Source organism: Schistocerca gregaria, chromosome 1, assembly GCF_023897955.1.
Source record: "Schistocerca gregaria isolate iqSchGreg1 chromosome 1, iqSchGreg1.2, whole genome shotgun sequence".
In the NCBI taxonomy this organism is placed as follows: domain Eukaryota; kingdom Metazoa; phylum Arthropoda; class Insecta; order Orthoptera; family Acrididae; genus Schistocerca; species Schistocerca gregaria.
Window position 1 is genome coordinate 262,833,750 of NC_064920.1, and position 24,413 is coordinate 262,858,162.

Consider the following 24,413-nt stretch of genomic DNA (forward strand, 5'->3'; position numbering starts at 1 on the left):
ACTCGCCAATGAAGAGAATTGGATTGAAAAGATGCCATCTCGTAGTCTCTCATCTAACCTAGGGATTTGCTGATGTCAATTATTCTGTGTTAGAACCAAAACTCTGTACACCTGTTGACAAGGGCCATGTGTGCCACAGTACCGTTTATTACTGGATAAAGACTAGCTATGAATGTTTCTCCCATCACTGTCAATCAGATTACTTAAATTTGAATAAAATGTCACTATGACAATTTGTTCTGATTGTTGAAATGGCCTGGGAGTTGGAACAGGTTCCATAAAACTGGACAAAAGCAGTAATCACACCAATCTTTAAACATAGAAACAGAAAAGATTCTAACAACTACAGAGGTATCTCTTTAATCAGCGTTATGGGTAAAATCTTCTCAGGTATTGTTGAAAGGAAAGTGTGAGTATTAGTTTAGGACCATTTGGATGAAAATCAGTATGGGTTTAGGCCTCTTAGAGCTTGTCAGGACCAGATCTTTAGCTTATGGCAAATAATTGTGAAGTGTTATGATTGGAATGAGGAATTGTATCTATGCTTTATAGATCTAGAAAAGGCATATGACCGGGTTCCTAGGAGGAAGTTATTGGCTGTTCTACGAGATTATGGAATAGGAGGCAAACTTATGCAAGCAATTAAAGGTCTTTACATGGATAGTTAGGCAGCAGTTAGAGTTGACGGTAAATTGAGTTCATGGTTCAGAGTAGTTTCAGGGGTAAGACAAGACTGCAACCTGTCTCCACTGTTGTTCATATTATTTATGGATCATATGTTGAAAACAATAGACTGGCTGGGTGAGATTAAGATATGTGAACACAAAATAAGTAGTCTTGCATATGCGGATGACTTAGTTGTGATGGCAGATTCGATTGAAAGTTTGCAAAGTAATATTTCAGAGCTAGATCAGAAATGTAAGGACTATGGTATGAAGATTAGCATCTCCAAATGAAAGTAATGTCAGTGGGAAAGAGATACAAACGGATTGAGTGCCAAATAGGAGGAACAAAGTTAGAACAGGTGGACAGTTTCAAGTACTTACGATGCATATTCTCACAGGATGGAACATAGTGAAAGAACTGGAAGCGAGGTGTAGCAAAGCTAATGCAGTGAGCGCTCAGCTACGATCTACTCTCTTCTGCAATAAGGAAGTCAGTACCAAGACTAAGTTATCTGTGCACCGTTCAATCTTTCGACCAACTTTGTTGTGTGGGAGCGAAAGTTGGGTGGATTCAGGTTACCTTATCAACAAGGTTGTGGTTACTGATATGAAAGTAGCTAGGATGATTGCAGGTACTATTAGATGGGAACAATGGCAGGAGGGTGTCCACAATGAGAAAATCAAAGAAAAACTGGGAATGAACTCTATAGCTGTAGCAGTCAGGGTGAACAGGCTTAGATGGTGGGGTCATGTTACACGCATGGCAGAAGCGAGGTTACCCAAGAGACTCATGGGTTCAGCAATAGAGGGTAGGAGGAGTTGGGGCAGACCAAGGAGAAGGTACCTGGATTTGTTAAGAATGATTTTGAAGTAATAGGTTTAACATCAGAAGAGGCACCAATGTTAGCACTGAATAGGGGATCATGGAGGAATTTTATAAGGGGGGCTATGCTCCAGACTGAACACTGAAAGGCATAATCAGTCTTTGATGATGATGATGATGATGATGATGATGATGTGGCAATTTGTATTAATGACCATGACCACAGTGGCGTATGAGAATATAGCAGGCACGAAAACTGAAAGAAAAAAAAACAACTCTAAAGTTGAAAGTGATGGATGATGACAGACTAGAAAAAGGTAAGATAAGCACTGATACTAAACTTATGATAAAAATTGTCTTCAAGAAGTCAGATTTGTTTGTCAGAACATTAAGAGAAATGAAATCAGATGTGATGAAGTGTAAACATTTTCACAAATTCTGTACACCAGAGAGAGGTATGCCACTTTGTTGCTATTTATTGATTTGCTTAGTTACATAATACAGCAACACAGTGTACGGACTAAGTCAGCAGCAATACTAATAATTATCTTTTGTAAATAATAATCTTTCGCTACTGTTTTTGTTCTTTTTTGTAAGTAAATTTCATTTACACAATTTTTTTCTGTTAAAAACAATTGAGGTAGTTACTACCATAGTTGCTGAATAATTCTCATTTACAAGTCTCATGTACAAACTTTTTTACTTCCCCTTATAAAGCATCAAGCCAATCTGAGACGACATGCTGCTTCTTCACTTTTCCCATCTTTCCACCATTTTTCCCATCTTTCCACCATTTTTCTTCTAGAACTGATTTGTTCCAGTCGAGATTCCATCTTCTTAAACTGGTCTTAATTTAGTCAGACCATCTTGCTGTAGGTCTCCTGCTTGCTGTCACACTTGGCCTCCATTAGTGTTGCGGTATTCTTCAGTCCTCTTCACATGGCCAAACCATTTTAACCTGTTCTTTTCAGTTCTCTCTTTCACCTTTCTACACCAGTTTTGTTCCTAACATCTTCCTTTCGCACTCTCTCTTCTCCCCCCCCTCCCCCCCCCCCCCCCCCAACATACTACCAAGGAATTTCAATTGACTGGCTGGGATTCTACTTGCCTCTTCGTGTTATTGTCCAGGTGTATGATGGATATGTCAGCTGAATGTAAAGTATGTTTTGTGTACCACTTACTTACACTTCATTGGAACATCCCACCCCCTCAAACACTGGTAAAATGCATTTCTCTGTTGCACCCCTTTGCTAACGTCTTCCCCATTATTGCATTCTCTATCACACTTTCTTGACCTTAAAAGTTATCCACAATTTCAATGTCCTGTCCCTAAATATTATGTTCCTTGCCTTCTGTTTTCTCCTGGTTACCAACATATTCATGTTTTTCTCCAGACTGCATTTGTCTGTATTTCTCGTTTTTAAAATGTGTGTACTTGATTCCATATTTTGAAATGCAACAGTGACAATAACAAACATAATTGTTGGGTTCAAATTAATGATTAATATAATAGAGGGAAACATACCACGTGGGAAAAATATATCTAAAAACAAAGTTGATGTGACTTACCAAACAAAAGCACTGGCAGGTCGATATACACACACAAACACAAACATACACACAAAATTCAAGCTTTCGCAACCAACGGTTGCGATCCATCCTTCACGAAATCCTCCCCACTCCACCAAGAGTTTCTTTCCGCTGTCCACCTAACCTTCGTAACCTCTTAGTTCATCCCTATGAAATCCCCAAACCACCTTCCCTACCCTCTGACTCCTACCCTTGTAACCGCCCCCGGTGTAAAACCCGTCCCATGCACCCTCCGACCACCACCTACTCCAGTCCTGTAACCCGGAAGGTGTACACGATCAAAGGCAGAGCCACGTGTGAAAGCACCCACGTGATTTACCAACTGACCTGCCTACACTGTGACGCTTTCTATGTGGGTATGACCAGCAACAAACTGTCCATTCGCATGAATGGACACAGGCAGACAGTGTTTGTTGGTAATGAGGATCACCCTGTGGCTAAACATGCCTCGGTGCATGGCCAGCACATCTTGGCACAGTGTTACACCATCCGGGTTATCTGGATACTTCCCACTGACACCAACCTGTCAGAACTCCGGAGATGGGAACTTGCTCTTCAATATATCCTCTCTTCTCGTTATTCACCAGGCCTCAACCTCTGCTAATTTCAAGTTGCCGCCACTCATATACCTCACCTATCTTTCAACAACATCTTTGCTTGTGTACTTCCGCCTCGACTGACATCTCTGCCCAAACTCTTTGCCTTTACAAATGTGTGTGTGTGTGTGTGTGTGTGTGTGTGTGTGTGTGTGTGTGTGTGTAGGGGGGGGGGGGGGAGAGTGTGTATGCCTGTCCTTTTTTCCCCCCTAAGGTAAATCTTTCCACTCCTGGGATTGGAATGACTCTTTACCCTCTCCCTTAAAACCCACATCCTTTCGTCTTTCCCTCTCATTCCCTCTTTCCTGAAGAAGCAACCGTTGGTTGCGAAATCTTGAATTTTGTGTGTATGTTTGTATTTGTGTATCTATCGACCTGCCAGCGCTTTTGTTTGGTATATGATTCCATATTTTCATTTTTTAAATGTGCGTACTTGTTCTTTTACATTTTAACTGTTGGTTCCACATACCACATTATCATCAGCAAATAGTAATAACTTCATTTCTCTTCCACTACAAGCTTCTTTTCTCTCTCTCAATTTTATCCATTGTGACTATAAATAATAATGGTGTCACCACATTTCCTTGTCTCGACCCTGTAACATTCCTAAACCAATCAGTTCTTCCAACTTGGGTCTGGACGTAGCGGAAGCTTTTGTCATAGATCTCTTGAAAAATTTCAGTTGTTTGTTTTCAAATTTCCTTTCTCTCCAAGGTTTCCCACATTTTTTTCTGGAGACACTATCGAATACCTGCACCAAGTCAAGAAATGTCAGCACCATATCTTCTCATACCCTTAATGCCTTTCCATCAACTGTCTCATAGTAAACATTGGATCTACTGCTAAACTACAATGTCAGAAGCCATACTGCTACTCTTCTAACTGGTCTTTCAAAATTTCCTTCACTCTTCTTTCCAGTATCCTCTCCATTATTTTTGTTGCTCGTGATGAATGTGTCACATACTAATGGCTCCTTTCTTGAATACTGGAATTATTATTCTCTCTTCCATTCTTCAGGCACACATTTGAGTCCATATCCATCTTAGCAATATTTATAACCACAGTAGCCCAATAGTTCCAGCTGCCTTTATCATCCCCAAGCTCATTTCACCTGTCTTAGATGCCATTCCTGTTTTCATTCTTCTAAGTGCTAGTTCTGCTGACAATATTGTAATATCTTTCACATCTCCCACACCCAGGCCCTCTTGCTGTACCTCTATTTCCTTTTCACTGCTTTTCACATTTAGTAGTTTGTCAAAGTATTCTTTCCATCTTTTTATTACTTTATCTGGTTTTGTTATTAGGTCCCAATTTTCCCCTTTTACCAGCTTTAAGTACTTACCTTCCTCTTACTGCTTGTAATTCTATGCAGTGATATTTTTTTTTTTTTTTTTTTTATAAAACCCCCACTAACATTCTTCTCCAACTCTGATGCATTCCTTCCAACTTTTTCTTCTTTTCTTCCAATTCTGTTATTTTCTTGCTTGTTTTAGTGGTATACTCTTTTACTTTCTTCCTTTTTATCTGTGATCCATTCACACCAGACTTTCCTCTTTCTTTTTACTGCTTCCATCACCTGTTCATTTCAGTATGGTGTATCCTTATCCTTCACTCTTCCAGACACCCTGCCATAGGTGTTCTCAAGCAGGAAATATGAATACCTCTTCGGACTTCTCCATTCCTCTTCCACACTTTCACATTTAGTGCTTGGGATTTAAAATGTAACTAACTCACTGAACTTTTCATGTACATTCATATCTTTTATTTTCTACACTTCTCTTTCTATCTGCATTTCTCCTATTTTATCCTTCATCTTTGCCACCACTATACTGTGGTAGCCCCCAAAAGCTTATTTGAGAAGCACTATTACATCCATTAACTCAATGATTTTGCTTTTCCACAAGAAATTAGTCAATGACTGTTTTTCTCTTTATCTGTCACCACTCATATATTATCTTTTTGCTATTTTTCTTCCTGAACCAATTGTTGCTCACAGACAAACCATGTTTCTTTCACAAAAACCAATCAATTTCTTTTCTTCCTCAGATTTTCCTCATGTCTGGGTATACCAGTTCCCTCTTCCTTCCCTAATCTTTCCTTCCCATCTGTGCATTTAAGTTGCCCACCGCTATTGTTCCCAGATCTGTAATTTCATTCTCAGATTTCTCTAAGAATTCCTCAATGTGGTTCTTTTTTTTCTGTCTGTTCTCCATGCTAGGAACAGCTTAAACATACACTGATAGTAGCTCTAAAATGCCTTTGGGAGTGTCGATCTCATTGTAATAATAGCCTGTATGTGGAATGGTATGGGCATTTACAAACTATTTTATCAATAATTGGATTTAGAAGTCTTGTAAGTGTTAGATTACATTAAACAGTCTTTTTAACCATATGTGCTAACTGTCATACAGGACAAGAGTGCAGATTGCTGCTGAATAGCCACAAATGGCAACTGGTACAACGAATGTCAGCATTATTGTCATTTGAGATGCTACACTGCCAACCCTGCTCCTTCCAGAATCTGGAGCACAGAATTTTTAATCATAATAGGATTTTTAAACAATCTTAGAAGTGATGTCCCATGTCTCCACTGAATCTCTTTTAGTGAATTGTAGCAATTGTGATAATCAGATAACTACACAACTTTATGATTACCAGATAACCACACGGTTTTACAAAAACTGTGAAGCATCCAAAAGATAGCATTGGAGGTCAGTGTAACTTTGTACTTGTGCAAACCTTCGGCATGTTTGTAAATGATTTTAGTTGAATGTGTAGTGTTGTTACCAAGCCTTGTAGGTTATATAAGAGTCGTTGATTGAACATTGTGAAGAATACAGATATGTACTTGTGTGAGGCTGTTTTGTCAGCACTTGGCCTGAGAACTCATTGTTGGTCTCTGTTTGGTTGGCTGGTAGAATCTTGCAATGTCCTGATCTGTGGGGAATTTGGATGTGATGCAGGCCCGATAATTGGGCTGAATGGGAATATGAGAGCAGGCATACTCCTCATCGAGGTTTCGGGCATCACATCTAACCACCGTAAAGGTGAATTACCGCATTGTGCACCAAGCACATTGTTACCTTTTACAAATGCACCATCCATCTGAGAACAAGTAATGGACTCCTTGCAACACTGTGTCAACTGGCAACATTGATCAGGTATTAGCAGCAGCCGGAATAGAGAACTACTGTCCAATGTGTAGGCTGCTGTTTACACCGAAACAACTGTTTTTGGAATAGTGTTACTCTTTGTGTAATGGTGTTTGGAGCCATGGGGTATGACTTCAGGTACTGAGTGTTAATGACTGAGGAAACTCAGCAGTATGGTACGTCATGAACATTCTGCATCATTGTGTGTTATCTCTCGTTCAACAGTATCGTGGTGCCATGCTAGTCTGCAAATGATACTTGCCTCAGTGAACTGCCCACGAGATGTTGAGGTACTCCTGTTGCTGGAAGGATCTCCAAATCTGTACATCTGCCCACGAAAGAAGGAACAGTGTCTTGAAGATACTCTTCCCAGATAAATAATCAGTGTATCCAGGTCAGAGAGAGCAGCATTGTGATACCAATAAGAGGGGTCATAATGCTAAGTTCTTTTTAAATTAAACAAAATTTTGTAATCATTGAAGTACCACAATCCTCTCATCCATGAAGCTTCATTTTATTTCCTCCTCCCCTGTGGATGATGCCCTTTCTTGTCAAACAGGGAAGCATTTCTAATCAAAGCACAGGGCACAGCAGCCATGATTTAGGCTTTTCGGGAAGGATGATGGAAAAGATGACTGCAATAATAGTAGAGCTACAGGCAGGACCATGACCTGAATTGTACTTTTAAAGATGACATCAGGCGCACAATGCTGAAAATGCTCTTCACACTAGTGTCACTCTGAGTGATGAGGGAAGTTCTAAATGATGCATTGTATAGGCTGGTGATTACGGTGGTTGTTAATTGTGGAGGAAAGAGGGATATTCACTTAAGAGGATCAATGCTTTGCCCCACACTATACATGACATGCTCTGCACTTGAATGCTTCAGGTAAGAGGCACCTTGTGTGGTGGATTGTCAAAAGCATTTATTATCAATCATATCCAAATGTCTTCTAGTTTTTCCCTGGTTGTAAGGAGATAAATTCAACCAGAAAGCAGAGCTGCAAAATAAATAGTTAAAATTAAAACCTGTACTACAAAATACTGCAACTCCAACATAACCAAGGGTATTAAAGTAACAGTGTTTGGTGTTGTCCATCAAAACATCAGAAGAATCATCAATAAGAAGGATATACTTCTCATACCTATACTGGAAAATGAAAGCGTTACGAAATTGCAGATGATTTGTTGTGCATATTGAAACATCATGTGTAAATCACTTCAGTTCCAGTGATTTATCTTGATGCATGCCTTAATAATGTTAATGAATTTCGTGTTAAACAGCTCTTTCAATGCTCTGCTACGACAGTCAACCTGAAAACATGCAAACAGTACAGTGGGCGCTAGTGGAATGCATTTAAAGTTCATAAAGTAGTTGCTGACACTTTAAATAAGATTATGCAGGCTTAGAGAGTCAATGTTTCAATGTGAATATTGATTTTAAGATAACACTGAACAAGGACATCTAGCTGTACATGATTTGCCTCAGTAAAATTGATCATGAGAATTAAAGGACATCATGTGAAGGGCATTGACTTTTGTGATTACAGTACTATTACCTTCAGTGGCTTTAAATGTAAAAATATTGTCACCAAAAACAAACGAAGCAACTTCGATCAGTTATGTACTGATCATGGAAGAAATCTATTGTTTTGCAGCATTGTAGACAATGAGCGAAAAGAGATTTTGAAAAGAATGCTGGTGAGAAATTTATAAAGAACCTATGTACAAAGAAAACTTCGCTCTTTCTCAAACATATCACTGAAGCACTGTGCCTAGTTCTTCCTTAAAACAAACAGGTATAAAATTGGAAAAAAGCAAGGATGAAAGAAGAATTTCTGATGTAGCAGTATATTATGCGAGAAAGCTAGAGCTCTACAAAATTCAGAGGTCAGGGTAATGCAAGAATTTAAACTCCATTACCACTATCATTGTAAAATCCTCCCGTGTGCTATTACAAATAGGCAAAAATCATGCAGTATGCTCAAAGTTAAAAAACTGCAACATTAAGGCAAACTAGTTTATGAAACAAACAAAAATATGACCCAGTAAAACAGCTCTCACAAAATAGCTGTGGCAGTCATGGTGACATTTCCAAATCAATGGCCACCAAATTCAATTCATTGTAGCAGCAAATGTTGCAGTCACTACTAAACCAAACATACATGGATAAGATTTACTTGTGCAGGCACTAAGTGCACAACTAAAAGACATTTTCAAACATACAGCTCCTAATGAGATACCAGTATTTGCCAGCTCTAAAAAACAAAAGTAGCATTTTATGGCTGTGATTGTATTTCAAGCAGAATATTAAAATCCTGAGCTGAGCTGATATGATAATCTTTAAGTTATCTTTGCAAGCAATCAGTGGCTTTGGGCAATTTCCTAACAGACTCAAATATGAGGTTTGTTTAAAAAGTTCTGGAACATTCATAATTTAGTACCAGTGGTCTCTTAGAGTGAAATGCACACTCCTGTGTCTGATTTGTAACTTGGAAGTTTCATTGTTGTATGACTGTTAGCTGTTGTTCAGTGCTGTATTGATCAGAATGTTGTCTCACAGTTTGCCAATTTTGAGGTGGCAGAGTTTGAGGAGCAATGTGTCTGCATTAAATTTTATGCGAAACTCGAAAAAGCCTTCAGAGACACACCAAATGATGCAGGAAGCCTATGGTGATGAGTGCTTAAGCCATATTCAGTGTTGTGAATGGTTCAGATGGTTTAAAAATGGCTGGATGGAAGTTAAAAATGACCCACGTTCACAGCGTCCTTCGATATCTACCAATGATACTCATGTCAGTAACGACAACGAAATTGTGCATGCCAATCAGAGGCTAACTGTCCAAGAGATTGCAGAAGAATGGAACATTTCAGTTGGACCATATCATTAAATCCAAACACAGCATCTTGGAATGCATTGTGTTGTCACCAAGTTCCTCCCTTGAGTTGAGACCAGAAACACCTTTGCCTCGCCAGTTTTCGGCTGCCAAGATATGCGTTATGCATTTCTGCCAGCAAAGAACAGTTCACCCTGAGCCGCAGCTTTGTCTTGCTGGCGAACTTCTTGCTGTGGTGGACACACATCGGTTTTTGGGTGTGGTTTTTGATGCCTGGTTAACTTGGCTCCCACATATTCGGCAGCTTAAACAGATGTGTTGCGGCATCTTAATGCTCTGCCATCTTGAGCCACACCAGCTGGAGCACTGACCGCTCTACCCTCTTACAACTCTACCAGGCGTTAATCCAGTTCCGTCTGGATTATGGGAGACTGGCTTATGGTTCAGCATCCCCATCTACATTGCGTGTGCTGGACCCAATCCTTCACAGCAGGATCCGTGTTACCACTGGTACTTTCCGGACCAGCCCTGTGAACAGCTTGCTTGTGGAGGCAGGTGCCCTCCACTGCAGTTATGGCGCCAACGTTTACTGGCCACTTATGCTGCACATGTTTGTAGCTTGCCCGGGCATCCTAATTATCGTCTCCTGTCCCCTCGGTCAGTCGTCCATCTCCCAGAACGTCGGCCCCAGTCGGGTTGTATGATCGCAGTTCGCATCAGAGAGCTTCTCTCAGGGCTTGAGGTTTTTCCTCTTCCACCTCCTTTCGAGGCCCCTCTGTGTACACCCCTGTGGTACGTGCCCCGCCCTTGCCTTCAGCTCGAATTGGCACAGGGCCCGAAGGACTCGGTCGCTCCGGAGGCCTTCTGCCACTGCCTTCGTTCCAGTCTTGCCACATATCAGGGCTCTGGCATTGTTTACACTGACGGTTCGATGGTTGCTAGTCATGTCGGTTATGCTCTGACTCTAGGGACCATTACGAACAATATTCATTGCCGGTTGGCTGCAGCGTTTTCACTGCTGAGCTGGTCGCTATCCTTCGTGCCCTAGAGTATATCCGCTCCTGCTCAGAGGAGTCCTTTGTTATCTGTAGTGACTCCCTGAGTGGTTTACAAGCCATCAACCAGTGTTTCCCTCGCTCTCGTCTGGTGCTAGCTATCCAGGAGTCCCTCCATACTCTTGCCCGTTGCGGCCACTCTGTGGTCTTCGTGTGGTTCCCAGGCCATGTTGGGATACCCGGCAATGAAAATGTTGACCGCCTGGCGAAAGAGGCCACCAGTAAACCATCTCTGGACATTGGCCTCCCGGTGACTGATTTGCAAACAATCTTCTGCCGCAAAATATTCGAACTGAATGGCGCAACCTGACCACACCAAACTAACTCCATCCTATCAAGGAGATGACGGGTGTGTGGCGGTTGTCCATGTGAGCCACTCGCAGGGACTCAGTAGTCCTTTGTCAGCTCCGCATTGGCCACACCCACTTGACACACAGACGTTTACTACGCCATGCGGACCCGCCTCTCGCTGCAGATCAGCTTTGATGGTGGTCCACATTTTATTGGCCTGTCCACTTTTAACTGTGCTCAGGCAGACGTCTGCACTGCCTGATACGCTCCCCGCCCTTTTAACTGATGACTCTGCTATGGCAGACTTAGTTTTGCATGTTATTCAGGCAGGGGGCTTTTATTGCTTAATTTAGGTGTTTTTTTGTGTTGGCTTTGGCCTTTGGCCTTGTGTGATTTTAATTCCTTTTGTCTCTTCTCAGTCTGCGTCTTTCTTGTTCTATGTTGTCTGTTGTCATGTCCATTGTTCGTTTTTATTCTGTGTGGTTGTTTTTAGATTTTGGAAAAGGGGGCCGATGACTGTAGCAGTCTGGACCCTTTAATCCCACAAACCAACCAACCTACCTTTGCCTTGCAATCTGTGAAGAGCTTTCGGATCGTGCAATAGAGACTGAGATGTTCCTTTAGAGAATCGGAACTGGTGATGAGACATGGGTCTACTGTTATGATGCTGAAACCAAGGTTTAGTCTTCACAGTGGATTGAGAAAGGTTCCCCAAGACCAAATTAAGCTCATCAGGTCAGCTCAAATGTGAGAGCCAAGCTGATAGTTTTCTTTGACTTCGAAGGATTAGTTCATCATGAATTCATTCCACAGGGGCAAACTGTTAATCGATGGTACTATAGGGACATGTTGCAGTGTGAGAAGTAAATGGTCTGAAATGTGGCAAGACAATTGATGGCTCTTGCATCATGATAATGCACCATTACATTCATCCCAGTTGCTGCATGACTGTAGCACAACAAACAAATTCACAGTGCTTCCTCATCCTCTGTACACTCCAGATGTGGTCCCTGTGGACTTTTTTTTTTAATTTCAGAAGTTGAAAACCCCATTGAAAGGATGAAGATTTACAAATAGAGAATAAATAAAAGAAAATTTGCAGATGGCCTTTGTGCATCTTAAGTAATAATACCCAGTACGTTGTCCTCGATGGTGAGTGTTCATCGGAGGTGAGGGTATCATCTGGAGTGCCTCAGGAAAGTGTGGTAGGGCCGCTGCCATTTTCTATCTACGTAAATGATCTTTTGGATAGTTTGGATAGCAATGTGCAGCTGTTTGCTGATGATGCTGTGGTGTACGGGGAGGTGTTGATGATGCTGTGGTGTACGGGGAGGTGTTGTCGTTGGGTGACTGTAGGAGGATACAAGATGACCTGGACAGGATATCTGATGGGTGTAAGAATGGCAGCTATCTCTAAATATAGATAAATGTAAGTTAATGCAGATGAATAGGAAAAAGAAGCCCATAATGTTTGAATACTCTATTAGTAGTGTAGCGCTTGACACAGCCGATTAACTATTTGGGCGTAACATTGCAGAGTGATATGAAGTGGAACAAACATGCAATGGCAGTTGTGAGTCAGGCGGATAGTAGTATTCGGTTCACTGGTAGAATTTTGGGAAGATGTGGTTCATCTGTAAAGGAGACTGCTTATAAAACACTAATACGACCTATTCTTGAGTACTGCTCAAGCCTTTGGGATCCCTATCAGGTTGGATTGAGGGAGGACATAGAAGCAGTTCAGAGGCGGGCTGCTAGACTTGTTACTGGTATTCATGCGAGTGTTACGGAAATGCTTCAGGAACTCGGGTGGGAGTCTCTGGAGGAAAAGAGGCATTCTTTTCATGGATCGCTACTGAGGAAATTTAGAGACCCAGCATTTGAGGCTGACTGCAGTACAGTTTTACTGCCACCAACTTATATTTCGCGGAAAGACCACAAAGATAAGAGAGATTAGGGCTCGTACAGAGGCATATAGGCAGTCATTTTTCCCTTGTTCTGTTTGGAAGTGGAACAGGGAGAGAAGATGCTAGTTGTGGTACAAGGTAGCCTCTGCCACGCACCGTATTGTGGATTGCGGAGTATGGATGTAGATGTAGAAGAGGTGTATCAGGCCTGCTTTACGGAAGTGGAAACAGTGTTGGGAATGGTGTATCAATTGCGGAGCATGCACATTAAGTAAAAGGTAAGTGTAAAAATTTTGTGGAGAAAGTTCCAAAATTTTGTGAGCAAACCTCATACTGTATAACAATAATATAGAAAACTGGAGATGAGTCTCTAATTAGAGACCTACTTCATTCTTTCCGATTGTATAGAAATTAGTTGAGAATGTGCTGTGTTATAGAATGATGACTAATTTAACTGAGCATAACGGTTAATTTAATTGAGCATAACTTTCATCAGAGACAAGTGCATTCTCGGGAATGCCCCAGGGAAGTGTGATAGGACGACTCTTGTTCTCCGTATACAGGACTCATCCAATGAGTGGGGTGAACAGCAACCTGTGAGTGTTCACTGATGACTCTGACTTGTATGGGAATGTATCGTCATTGAGTGACTGTAGGCTGCTAAAGAATGACTTGCTTAGAATTTGTTTGATTTGATGAGTAGCAGCTTGCTGTTAATGCAAAAAAACTTCAATTAATGCAGATGAGTAGGGCAAACAATCCCCAAACGTTGTAGTACAGTATTTGTGGTATAACTAATTAATGGAAAATCTCATATAAAGATGTGAAACAATTGCTAACAGAGATAGAGGGGCTGGCCAGTACTTACCTCAGCTCAGTACAGCCGATAGAAACACAAAAAACAACCGAAAATTTAAGTTCCTAGCTTTCGGAATAAATGTTCCTTCATCAGGGAGGAGAGAGGGGAAAGAAAGGGAAGAAGGGAAAGTGGATTTAGTTACTCACAACCCAGGTTATGAAGCAACAGGGAAAGGAAAACAGGGAAGGTAGCAAGGATGGAGACATGGTTGTCAGAGGGAAGCCAAAGATATTCTACTGTAGGTACTGTGCCAGGTTCAAACCAAAGAGGATGCATACAGAAGTAGAGAGGTGTATAGTATAAAGATGTAGGATGAAAAGATGCATGAATGGCTAAAGAGGAAAGGGAAAGAGGAGAAGACTGAAAAGTAAATGGGAGTGAGGTTGTTTAACGTAGGTTCAGTCCAGGGAGATGGCGGGATGAAAGGATGTGCTGGAGTGCAAGTTCCCATCTCCGCAGTTCAGAGGGACTAGTGTTAGGTGGGAGAAGCCAAATGGCACATACGGTGTAGCAGGTTCCTAGGTCCCTAGAATTATGCTGGAGGGCATGCTCCGCTATTGGGTATTGGACATCTCCTAGGCGGACAGTTCGTCTGTGTCCGTTCATGCGCTCAGCCAGTTTAGTTGTTGTCATACCAATGTAAAAGGCTGTGCAGTGCAGGCATGTCAGCTGATAAATGACATGGGTAGTTTCACATGTGGCTCTGCCTTGAATTGTGTATGTTTTACCAGTAATGGGGCTGGAGTAGGTGGTTGTGGGGGGATGCATGGGGCAGGTTTTGCAGCGATGTCGGTTACAGGGGTAGGAACTGCTGGGTAGAGAAGGTAGTCTGGGAATATTGTAGGGTTTAACAAGGATGTTACGGAGGTTAGGGTGACGACGAAAGGCAACTCTGGGTGGTGTGGGGAGAATTTTGTCAAGGGATGATCTCATTTCAGGGGTTGACTTGAGAAAGTCATATCCCTGGCTGAGTAATTTATTGATGTATTCGAGGCCAGGATAATATTGGGTGACAAGGGGGATGCTTCTGTGTGGTCTGAGGGTAGGAATATTGTTGTTGGATGGGGAGGAATGTATTACTCGGGAGATCTGTTTGTGGAAGGATAGTTGCGGGAGAGGAAAGCACTGGTCAGGTTATTGGTGTAATTGTTGAGGGATTCGTCACTGGAGCAGATACGTTTGCCACGAATACCTAGGCTGTAGGGAAGGGAGCGTTTGATGTGGAATGGATGGCAGCTATCAAAGTGAAGGTACTGTTGTTTGTTGGTGGGTTTGATACATTCCTCCCCATCCAACAACAATATTCCTACCCTCAGACCACACAGAAGCATCCCCCTTGTCACCCAATATTATCCTGGCCTCGAATACATCAATAAATTACTCCGCCAGGGATATGACTTTCTCAAGTCAACCTCTGAAATGAGATCATCCCTTGACAAAATTCTCCCCACACCACCTAGAGTTGCCTTTCGTCGTCCTCCTAACCTCCGTAACATCCTTGTTAAACCCTACAATATTCCCAGACTACCTTCTCTACCCTGCGGTTCCTACCCCTGTAACCGACCCCGCTGTAAAACCTGCCCCATGCATCCCCCCCACAACCACCTACTCCAGCCCCGTTACTGGTAAAACATACACAATTCAATGCAGGGCCACATGTGAAACTACCCATGTCATTTATCAGCTGACATGCCTGCACTGCACAGCCTTTTACATTGGTATGACAACAACTAAATTGGCTGAGCGCTTGAACGGACACAGACGAACTGTCCGCTTAGGAGATGTCCAATACCCAGTAGCGGAGCATGCCCTCCAGCATAATTCTAGGGACCTAGGAACCTGCTACACCGTATATGCCATTTGGCTTCTCCCACTTAACACCAGTCCCTCTGAACTGCGGAGATGGGAACTTGCACTCCAGCACATCCTTTCATCCCGCCATCCCCCTGGTCTGAACCTACGTTAAACAACCTCACTCCCATTTACTTTTCAGTCTTCTCCTCTTTCCCTTTCCTCTTTAGCCATTCATGCATCTTTTCATCCTACATCTTTATACTATACACCTCTCTACTTCTGTATGCATCCTCTTTGGTTTGAACCTGGCACAGTACCTACAGTAGAATATCTTTGGCTTCCCTCTGACAACCATGTCTCCATCCTTGCTACCTTCCCTGTTTTCCTTTCCCTGTTGCTTCATAACCTGGGTTGTGAGTAACTAAATCCACTTTCCCTTCTTCCCTTTCTTTCCCCTCTCTCCTCCCTGATGAAGGAACATTTATTCCGAAAGCTAGGAACTTAAATTTTCGGTTGTTTTTTGTGTTTCTATCGGCTGTACTGAGCTGAGGTAAGTACTGGCCAGCCCCTCTCTCTCTTTGTTAGCAAGTATTTGTGGTATGCTGCTTGACAGTCACATTGATTAAATATCTAGGCATAATGGATAGGTTAAAGTTAGATATAGTGGGAATTAGTGAGGTTCGGTGGCAGGAGGATCAAGACTTCTGGTCAGGTGACTACAGGGTTATAAACACAAAATCAAATAGGGGTAATGCAGGAGTAGGTTTAATAATGAATAGGAAAATAGGAATGTGGGTAAGCTACTACAAACAACATAGTGAACGCATTATTGTGGCCAAGATAGATACGAAGCCCACACCTACTACAGCAGTACAAGTTTATATGCCAACTAGCTCTGCAGATGATGAAGAAATTGAAGAAATGTACGATGAAATAAAAGAAATTATTCAGATAGTGAAGGGAGACGAAAATTTAATAGTAATGGGTGACTGGAATTCGAGTGTAGGAAAACGGAGAGAAGGAAACATAGTAGGTGAATATGGATTGGGGCTAAGAAATGAAAGAGGAAGCCGCCTAGTAGAATTTTGCACAGAGCACAACTTGATCATAGCTAACACTTGGTTTAAGAATCATGAAAGAAGGTTGTATACGTGGAAGAACCCTGGAGATACTAAAAGGTATCAGATAGATTATATAATGGTAAGACAGAGATTTAGGAACCAGGTTTTAAGTTGTAAGACATTTCCAGGGGCAGATGTGGACTCTGACCACAATCTATTGGTTATGACCTGTAGATTAAAACTGAAGAAACTGCAAAAATGTGAGAAATTAAGGAGATGGGACCTGGATAAACTGAAAGAACCAGAGGTTGTACAGAGTTTCAGAGAGAGCATAAGGGAACAATTGACAGGAATAGGGGAAAGAAATACAGTAGAAGAAGAATGGGTAGCTCTGAGGGATGTAGTAGTGAAGGCAGCAGAGGATAAAGTAGGTAAAAAGACGAGGGCTGCTAGAAATCCTTGGGTAACAGAAGAAATATTGAATTTAATTGATGAAAGGAGAAAATATAAAAATGCAGTAAATGAAGCAGGCAAAAAGGAATACAAACGTCTCAAAAATGAGATCGACAGGAAGTGCAAAATGGCTAAACAGGGATGGCTAGAGGACAAATGTAAGGATGTAGAGGCTTATATCACTAGGGCTAAGATAGATACTGCCTACAGGAAAATTAAAGAGACCTTTGGAGATAAGAGAACCACTTGTATGAACATCAAGAGCTCAGATGGAAACCCAGTTCTAAGCAAAGAAGGGAAGGCAGAAAGGTGGAAGGAGTATATAGAAGGTTTATGGAAATGGAAGAGGATGTAGATGAAGACGAAATGGAAGATAAGACACTGCATGAAGAGTTTGACAGAGCACTGAAAGACCTGAGTCGAAACAAGGCCTCCGGAGTAGACACCATTCCATAGGAACTACTGACGGCCTTGTGAGAGCCAGTCCTGACAAAACTCTACCAGCTGGTGAGCAAGATGTATGAGACAGGCGAAATACCCTCAGACTTCAAGAAGAATATAATAATTCCAATCCCAAAGAAAGCAGGTGCTGACAGATGTGAAAATTACCGAACTATCAGTTTAATAAGCCACGGCTGCAAAATACTAACGCGAATTCTTTACAGACGAATGGAAAAACTGGTAGATGCAGACCTCGGGGAGGATCAGTTTGGATTCCGTCGAAATGTTGGAACACGTGAGGCAATACTGACCTTACGACTTATCTTAGAAGAAAGATTAAGAAAAGGCAAATCTACGTTTCTAGCATTTGTAGACTTAGAGAAAGCTTTTGACAATGTTGACTGGAATACTCTTTTTCAAATTCTAAAGGTGGCAGGGGTAAAATACAGGGAGCGAAAGGCTATTTATAATTTGTACAGAAACCAGATGGCAGTAATAAGAGTCGAGGGGCATGAAAGGGAAGCAGTGGTTGGGAAAGGAGTGAGACAGGGTTGTAGCCTCTCCCCGATGTTATTCAATCTGTATATTGAGCAAGCAGTAAAGGAAACAAAAGAAAAATTTGGAGTAGGTATTAAAATTCATGGAGACGAAGTAAAAACTTTGAGGTTCGCCGATGACATTGTAATTCTGTCAGAGACGGCAAAGGACTTGGAAGAGCAGTTGAACGGAATGGACAGTGTCTTGAAAGGAGGCTATAAGATGAACATTAACAAAAGCAAAACGAGGATAATGGAATGTAGTCAAATTAAATCGGGTGATGCTGAGGGAATTAGATTAGGAAATGACACTTAAAGCAGTAAAGGAGTTTTGCTATTTAGGAAGTAAAATAACTGATGATGGTCGAAGTAGAGAGGATATAAAATGTAGACTGGCAATGGCAAGGAAAGCGTTTCTGAAGAAGAGAAATTTGTTAACATCGAATATAGATTTATGTATCAGGAAGTCGTTTCTGAAAGTATTTGTTTGGAGTGTAGCCATGTATGGAAGTGAAACATGGACGATAACTAGTTTGGACAAGAAGAGAATAGAAGCTTTCGAAATGTGGTGCTACAGAAGAATACTGAAGATAAGGTGGATAGATCACGTAACTAATGAGGAGGTATTGAATAGGATTGGGGAGAAGAGAAGTTTGTGGCACAACTTGACTAGAAGAAGGGATCGGTTGGTAGGACATGTTTTGAGGCATCAAGGGATCACAAATTTAGCATTGGAGGGCAGCGTGGAGGGTAAAAATCGTAGAGGGAGACCGAGAGATGAGTACACTAATCAGATTCAGAAGGATGTAGGTTGCAGTAGGTACTGGGAGATGAAGCAGCTTGCACAGGATAGAGTAGCATGGAGAGCTGCATCAAACCAGTCTCAGGACTGAAGACAACAACAACAACAACAATGTTGTAAAGCTGTAAGAGGTGGAATGAGCACATGATTGGATAATAGGGAAGATTGTTTGGGAGATTTCTAGGAAAGTGTAACTCATTTGTAAGTGGGACTGAGCATAGAACACTAATGTGTATGGGATCCACACCAGGTTAGATTAAAGGAAGACATTCCCGCAGTTCAGAGGCATGCTGCTAGATTTGCTACCAGTTATTGTAATTAACATGCAAGTGTTATAGAAATGCTGTGTGAACTCAGATGGGAATCCATTGTGAAGAAAACTGCGATATTTGTGAAGCACTATGGAGAAAATTTAAGTGAACCAGTGTTTGTGGCTGACTGCAGAACAATTCCACTGTTGCCAATGTACATTTCACACAAGGATAGCGAAGATAAAATAAGACAAATTTGGGCTTGTTCAGAAGCTGTGTTTATTTAGCAGAAGACGACAGTAAGAGTATTAAGTAGACTAATGATGTCAAGCACATCTCGCCTCAAATCGTCATTCTCGTCATCTAGACTAGATAATTGTACATCTTGAAGTGTCTTAAAGGCAAAGTGTTTGGAATTCCTACTCACTTTTCAATATATTTACTTCTTAACAGTTTTTGTTACTAACATTAAAAATTAATTTGAACCGAACTCTGATGTTCGCAATTGCAATACGATGGCAAGTAGTGGTATACTTGTGACCCAGCATTATGTGTGGTAATGGTACCTTGAATATGACTTAGTCTTCACAGTTCTGGGTAACCTTTCTCATTGAGAAATACCAATGTATTAAAGTAAATTAGCTACCAGTAGGAAATAAACAGCAGCTGATGAGAAGGCAGCAGATTTTCCCAAAGTGGCAGCTTTCTTTCCGATTTACTTGTGTAAATGTGATATAAATGTGGATAGCAATAAACAGTATAGTGAGAGTTACTTGTCAATACAGTGTACAGAATAAGTTTGAGATTTGTCTTGTGTTTTGTTCATTTAACTGTGAAGGTCCTATCTTGTGGTGGGGTCTATAGAACATAATGAATAAATTAATGAATATATATCAGAGTTCTTACCATTTAAGTATTGTCTGAAATCTAGCCCACAGTCAAAGTAGGTAATAAGCATGTATCCAGATAATCTGAAGATTGTAACTCTAGGATAATATTTTCACCATCCTTGAGATGACAGGGTGTTTCTGTTTTCATCATCACTTCGGAAAGTTGCAAGTTTGGACTGCACAAAGGTTGGGAATTTGTCTGGGCGTTGATAACTGTGCAGTTGAGTGCTCCACGAACCCATCATCATCAAGTAATGGCTTCTAAGAAAATAGAACTGATCAGAAGTACATGGTTGAATGTGGAAAGAAGTATGTGGTTGAATGTGGAGAGCATAATGTGTGTGGAAGCTCACTTAATGATTCAGAAAAAGCCAATTTTTTTTCTTGCTGTTAACATAGGGAGAAAAACAGTTCGTTGCTGAGGAGTGTGATATGTCACTAAGGAGATGTACCATCAGCCTTATCCATCTGCTTGTCACCATGTTTCTACCAGTATTTGTGAGACACAAATGCTCTTCGCACAGTTTTTCTATTGACATGGTCACAAAAACTTTTATACCTATTATAATAAAATTGTTTGTGGAAATATATTAATTTATTGTTTGACTTTTGTGTTCTTTCATCAGTCTTGGTCACAATTTGTATTGCAGGCCACGCCGTGCTTCCATGAGACTCAAAGGTCAAGCTCCTGATGGTACTGAAGTAATTACAGAATCTTCGGAATCTTTCTTGGAAGTATCTTCTAGAAAACCTGCAGGTGAGTTGGAATAATTTTATTTATAAGCAGTGAGCTGTATGTTTTGTTCCAATATAGTTTGAAAGTTACCTCCACCTTTCAGAAATTTTTTGCAAGTGGCAGACATAATTACATTTGAAGTCTCATGACATTACAATTCTGTATGTGTCTAGCCCCTACATGAGTTACCTCTTACCTACCCTATCTAGTATGGTTCATCACCATCCTCTGACTTAGTATTCTCTCCAGTTCAAGGTAGCTCTCCATACTAATTTCCTGTGTAACCTCCTCCATCTCTGAATAATTACTGCAACCTGCATCCTTCTCAATCTGCTTATGTGTTGATCTCCTAATCTTGCTCTAAGACTTTCACTGGTCCCGCCCCCCCCCCCCCTTTCCATTCCCCCTATACCCCCTAGTACTAAAGTGGTGATCCCTTAGTGCCTCAGGATGTCCCCTATCAACTGATCCCTTCTTTTAGTAAAGTTCAGAGTTTCAGTAACCCTTGCAACATTGTCTGCCCACTGTTTTGTCTTTTGCTTGCCTTCTTCTGGTTGGCTTCCATTCATAAACTGTTTTGTCCTTCATTGTCCATCCAGTCTACAAAAAGGTGACAAAAGCAAAGGGGTAGTGATACACACTTATTTCAGATGGCAGTAGTACTGTGTACGTAAGGGCTCTGCATTGGCCGAGCTGTCATTTATATTCAGTTGATTCGTATGAAAAGGTTTCTGAGGTTACTATGGTCACACAACATGAATTAACAGCCTTTGAATGTGGAATGACAGTTCAAGCTAGACGCATGGGATATTCCTTTGTGGAAATCTTAGGTAATTCAATAGGACAATGCAATGGCCCACAACCTCCACTGAATGATAGAGAGCAGCTTCGTTTGCTTAGAGTTATCATTGCTAACAGACAAGCAGCACTGCTTGAAATAACTACAAAAATTAATGTGGGACATACGACAAAGTATCTGTTTTGACAGTGCAGCAAAATTTGGTGTTAAAGAGCTATGACAGCAAACAATCGATGCGAGTGCCTTTGCTAATAACATGCCATTGCCTGCAGTGCCTCCTGGACTTATAGCCATATTGGTTGGACCCTACAGGACAGGAAAACCCTGGTCTGATCATATGAGTTCAGATTTCATTTGGTAAGAGCTGATGGTAGGGTTTGAGTGTGGTGCAGACTCCATTAAGCCATAGACCCACTGCACCAGCTGATGGTGACTTCGTAATGATGTGGGCTGTGTTTACTCAGAATAGACTGTTTTGTCTGGTCCAACTGAACTGATCATTGACTGGAAATGGTTATATTTGGCTACTTGGAGACCATTTGCAGCCATTCATGGACTTCATGTTCCCAAACATCAATGTCATGTCAGCGGGCCACATTTCTTCAAAATTTGTTCCAAGAATGTTCTGGACAATTCGAGCAAATGGTTTAGCCGGCCAGATTGCCAGACATCAATGTCATCAAACATTTATGGAACATAATCAAGAGGACAGTTCATGCACAAAATCCTGCACCAGCAACATGTTAGCAACTGGTGATGGCTGTAGAGGTAGTATGGCTCAATATTTCTGCAGGGGACTGCCAGTGTCTTGAGTCGATGCCATGTCAAGTTGCTGTGCTATGCAGAGCAGTAGGTGGTCTGACATGTTAGGAGGTATCCCATGACTTCAGTCACCTCAGTGAAAGAACATATTCAACCTACAAATTATGCTTGTACTTTTTATTGACCCTACAATATCAGTATCTGGTATGGGGAAATCCAAATCGACATTTGTTTTAGATCTCCATGTCGCCCTTTAATTATGAACTACCACAGAGATGTTTTGCATCACCCTGTGTCAGTGTATTCTTATCTGCTGTTCATCAGTATTCATTAATATCTTTACAACCTTTGGTTAAACTGGCCTGATATGACCTTTTGTATTTGCAGTTTATTTTTCTATTTAATATCCTGATTACCAGTACATTTTTTAAAATATGTGGAAGTAATTGTCACCATTTGAGATGCACGAGGATATTCCAGTTGACATGGAATTTGTCCTATTATAAGGAATGATCGAAAACTTTCCATTTCAAGACTGTACAGTCCAGAATTGATAAATCAGTCAGGCAGTATTTCCTTGAGCATTCAGGCATTCATCCCACTGATGCACCAGGTTGTAGATACTTGGTAGGTGTAACGCCATGTCCTGCTGTGTGAAGTAGTCCGCAGATGGCTGCTGCACGTCCTCATCTGACAGATATTTTTAACGCTTCAAGGCCTTTATTAAGGAATTGAAAACATAATTGCATGAGGAGAGATCATCACAAAAGTTCGGGGTGCTTGAATGTCTCCCACTTAAGTTATTTTAACTTCTGTATATGACATCTGCAGTATGACAATGTGCATTATTATTAAGCACGGAACTTGGCATACCATTCCACAATGGTGGTTTTTGAGACATGCTGCCCCAACACATTTTTCAGGTTTCTGTGGATGTGTTATCAGTGTTTGTCCTGCAGGAGCCAAGAAAAGGATAACAGCATGTTGGTTCTTGTTTGGACACATTTGGTAATATGTCACATCACTTCATGTTTCCACATTTACCTCGTGCACGTCCAAAAAAGCATGAATGCCACACTAATTTCTCATCTACAGGACAGAGAAAAATTGTCACCAAATTTTAACCCTGGATGGCTGATGCCAGTAGGAACCAAAATTACTGATGTTGTGTAGGTTGACAACGCACAGTTTCCAAACTATAGAAACTTGGCACCATGTGCTCTGATTGGCCGCGGGATTGCCCTGTTGCCGGCTGCTCTGGACAAAGCATGACCACAAAGCCTTTGTCTGCTGGAGATGATGTATACAAGGTGACCCGCACGCTTGATGGTAGTGAGTCATCCTTCCACTCTGGGGGCCCGGGGGCGAACCTACCAATGTCCCGATACATCTATTGTAGTTTCATGGTAAGATGTTCTGGGAACAAACGTGTCAACAGTTGTTAGTTCTTGTACATAAAGTTGTTTACAAATTGTCGGCCCTGAAAAGGGCCTTTTTTGTAGCTAGGACATTGTTTACTTAAAACAGGTGCTCAAACTGGCGACACAAGCTTGGTAACGTTGAATAATGTTTTGACGAATTCTTTCAAAGATTCCTGGCATTGCGCTGATGTGATTGGTGGCCTGTTGAAATCGATCCATTGATTCCTCTTCATTTCTAGGTGGTTTGCATCCTGGTGGGTGAGCTAGAACCGTGAAGAATCCCCACAGGAAAAACTCCGGTGATTGAGGCCTGGTTATCATGGGGGCCATGTCCTACGAGCATCTCTGCTAATTACCTGTTGTTGAAGAATTAATTTAAATATCAACACACAGTACAACTGTTACATGCGGTGCCCCATCATGCTGCAACCAAATGCGTAGCTGTATGTCCCGGAGAACATCTTCCAGCAGATCGGTTAGAGTTTCTTGCAAAAAGTGAAGATAATTTGCCCTAGTAAGTTGAGGATGTAGACTGGACTGGCCCAGTCAGATGGTCAACCACATTGCCTGCCCAAATGTTGAGATTAAATTGTTCCTGGTTGTCCGCCCAAAAGTTGAGTGTAAATCATTCCTGGTGAGCATGGCTGTATATGACGTGAGGATTTCCGCTTGCCCAGTAATGAACATTTAGA

At 41.4% G+C, this 24,413-nt stretch overlaps 1 protein-coding gene across 1 annotated transcript in view; it reads left to right on the top strand.

Annotated features, from left to right (window-relative positions):
• The window catches only part of LOC126339928 (WD repeat-containing protein 76-like), a 147,777-nt gene that overhangs the window by 43,578 nt on the left and 79,786 nt on the right, over nucleotides 1–24,413 (top strand). The window contains exon 4 of the mRNA XM_050001673.1: nucleotides 20,654–20,760. Coding sequence (XP_049857630.1) covers nucleotides 20,654–20,760 — 107 coding nt within the window. The remainder of the gene's footprint in view (nucleotides 1–20,653; nucleotides 20,761–24,413) is intronic.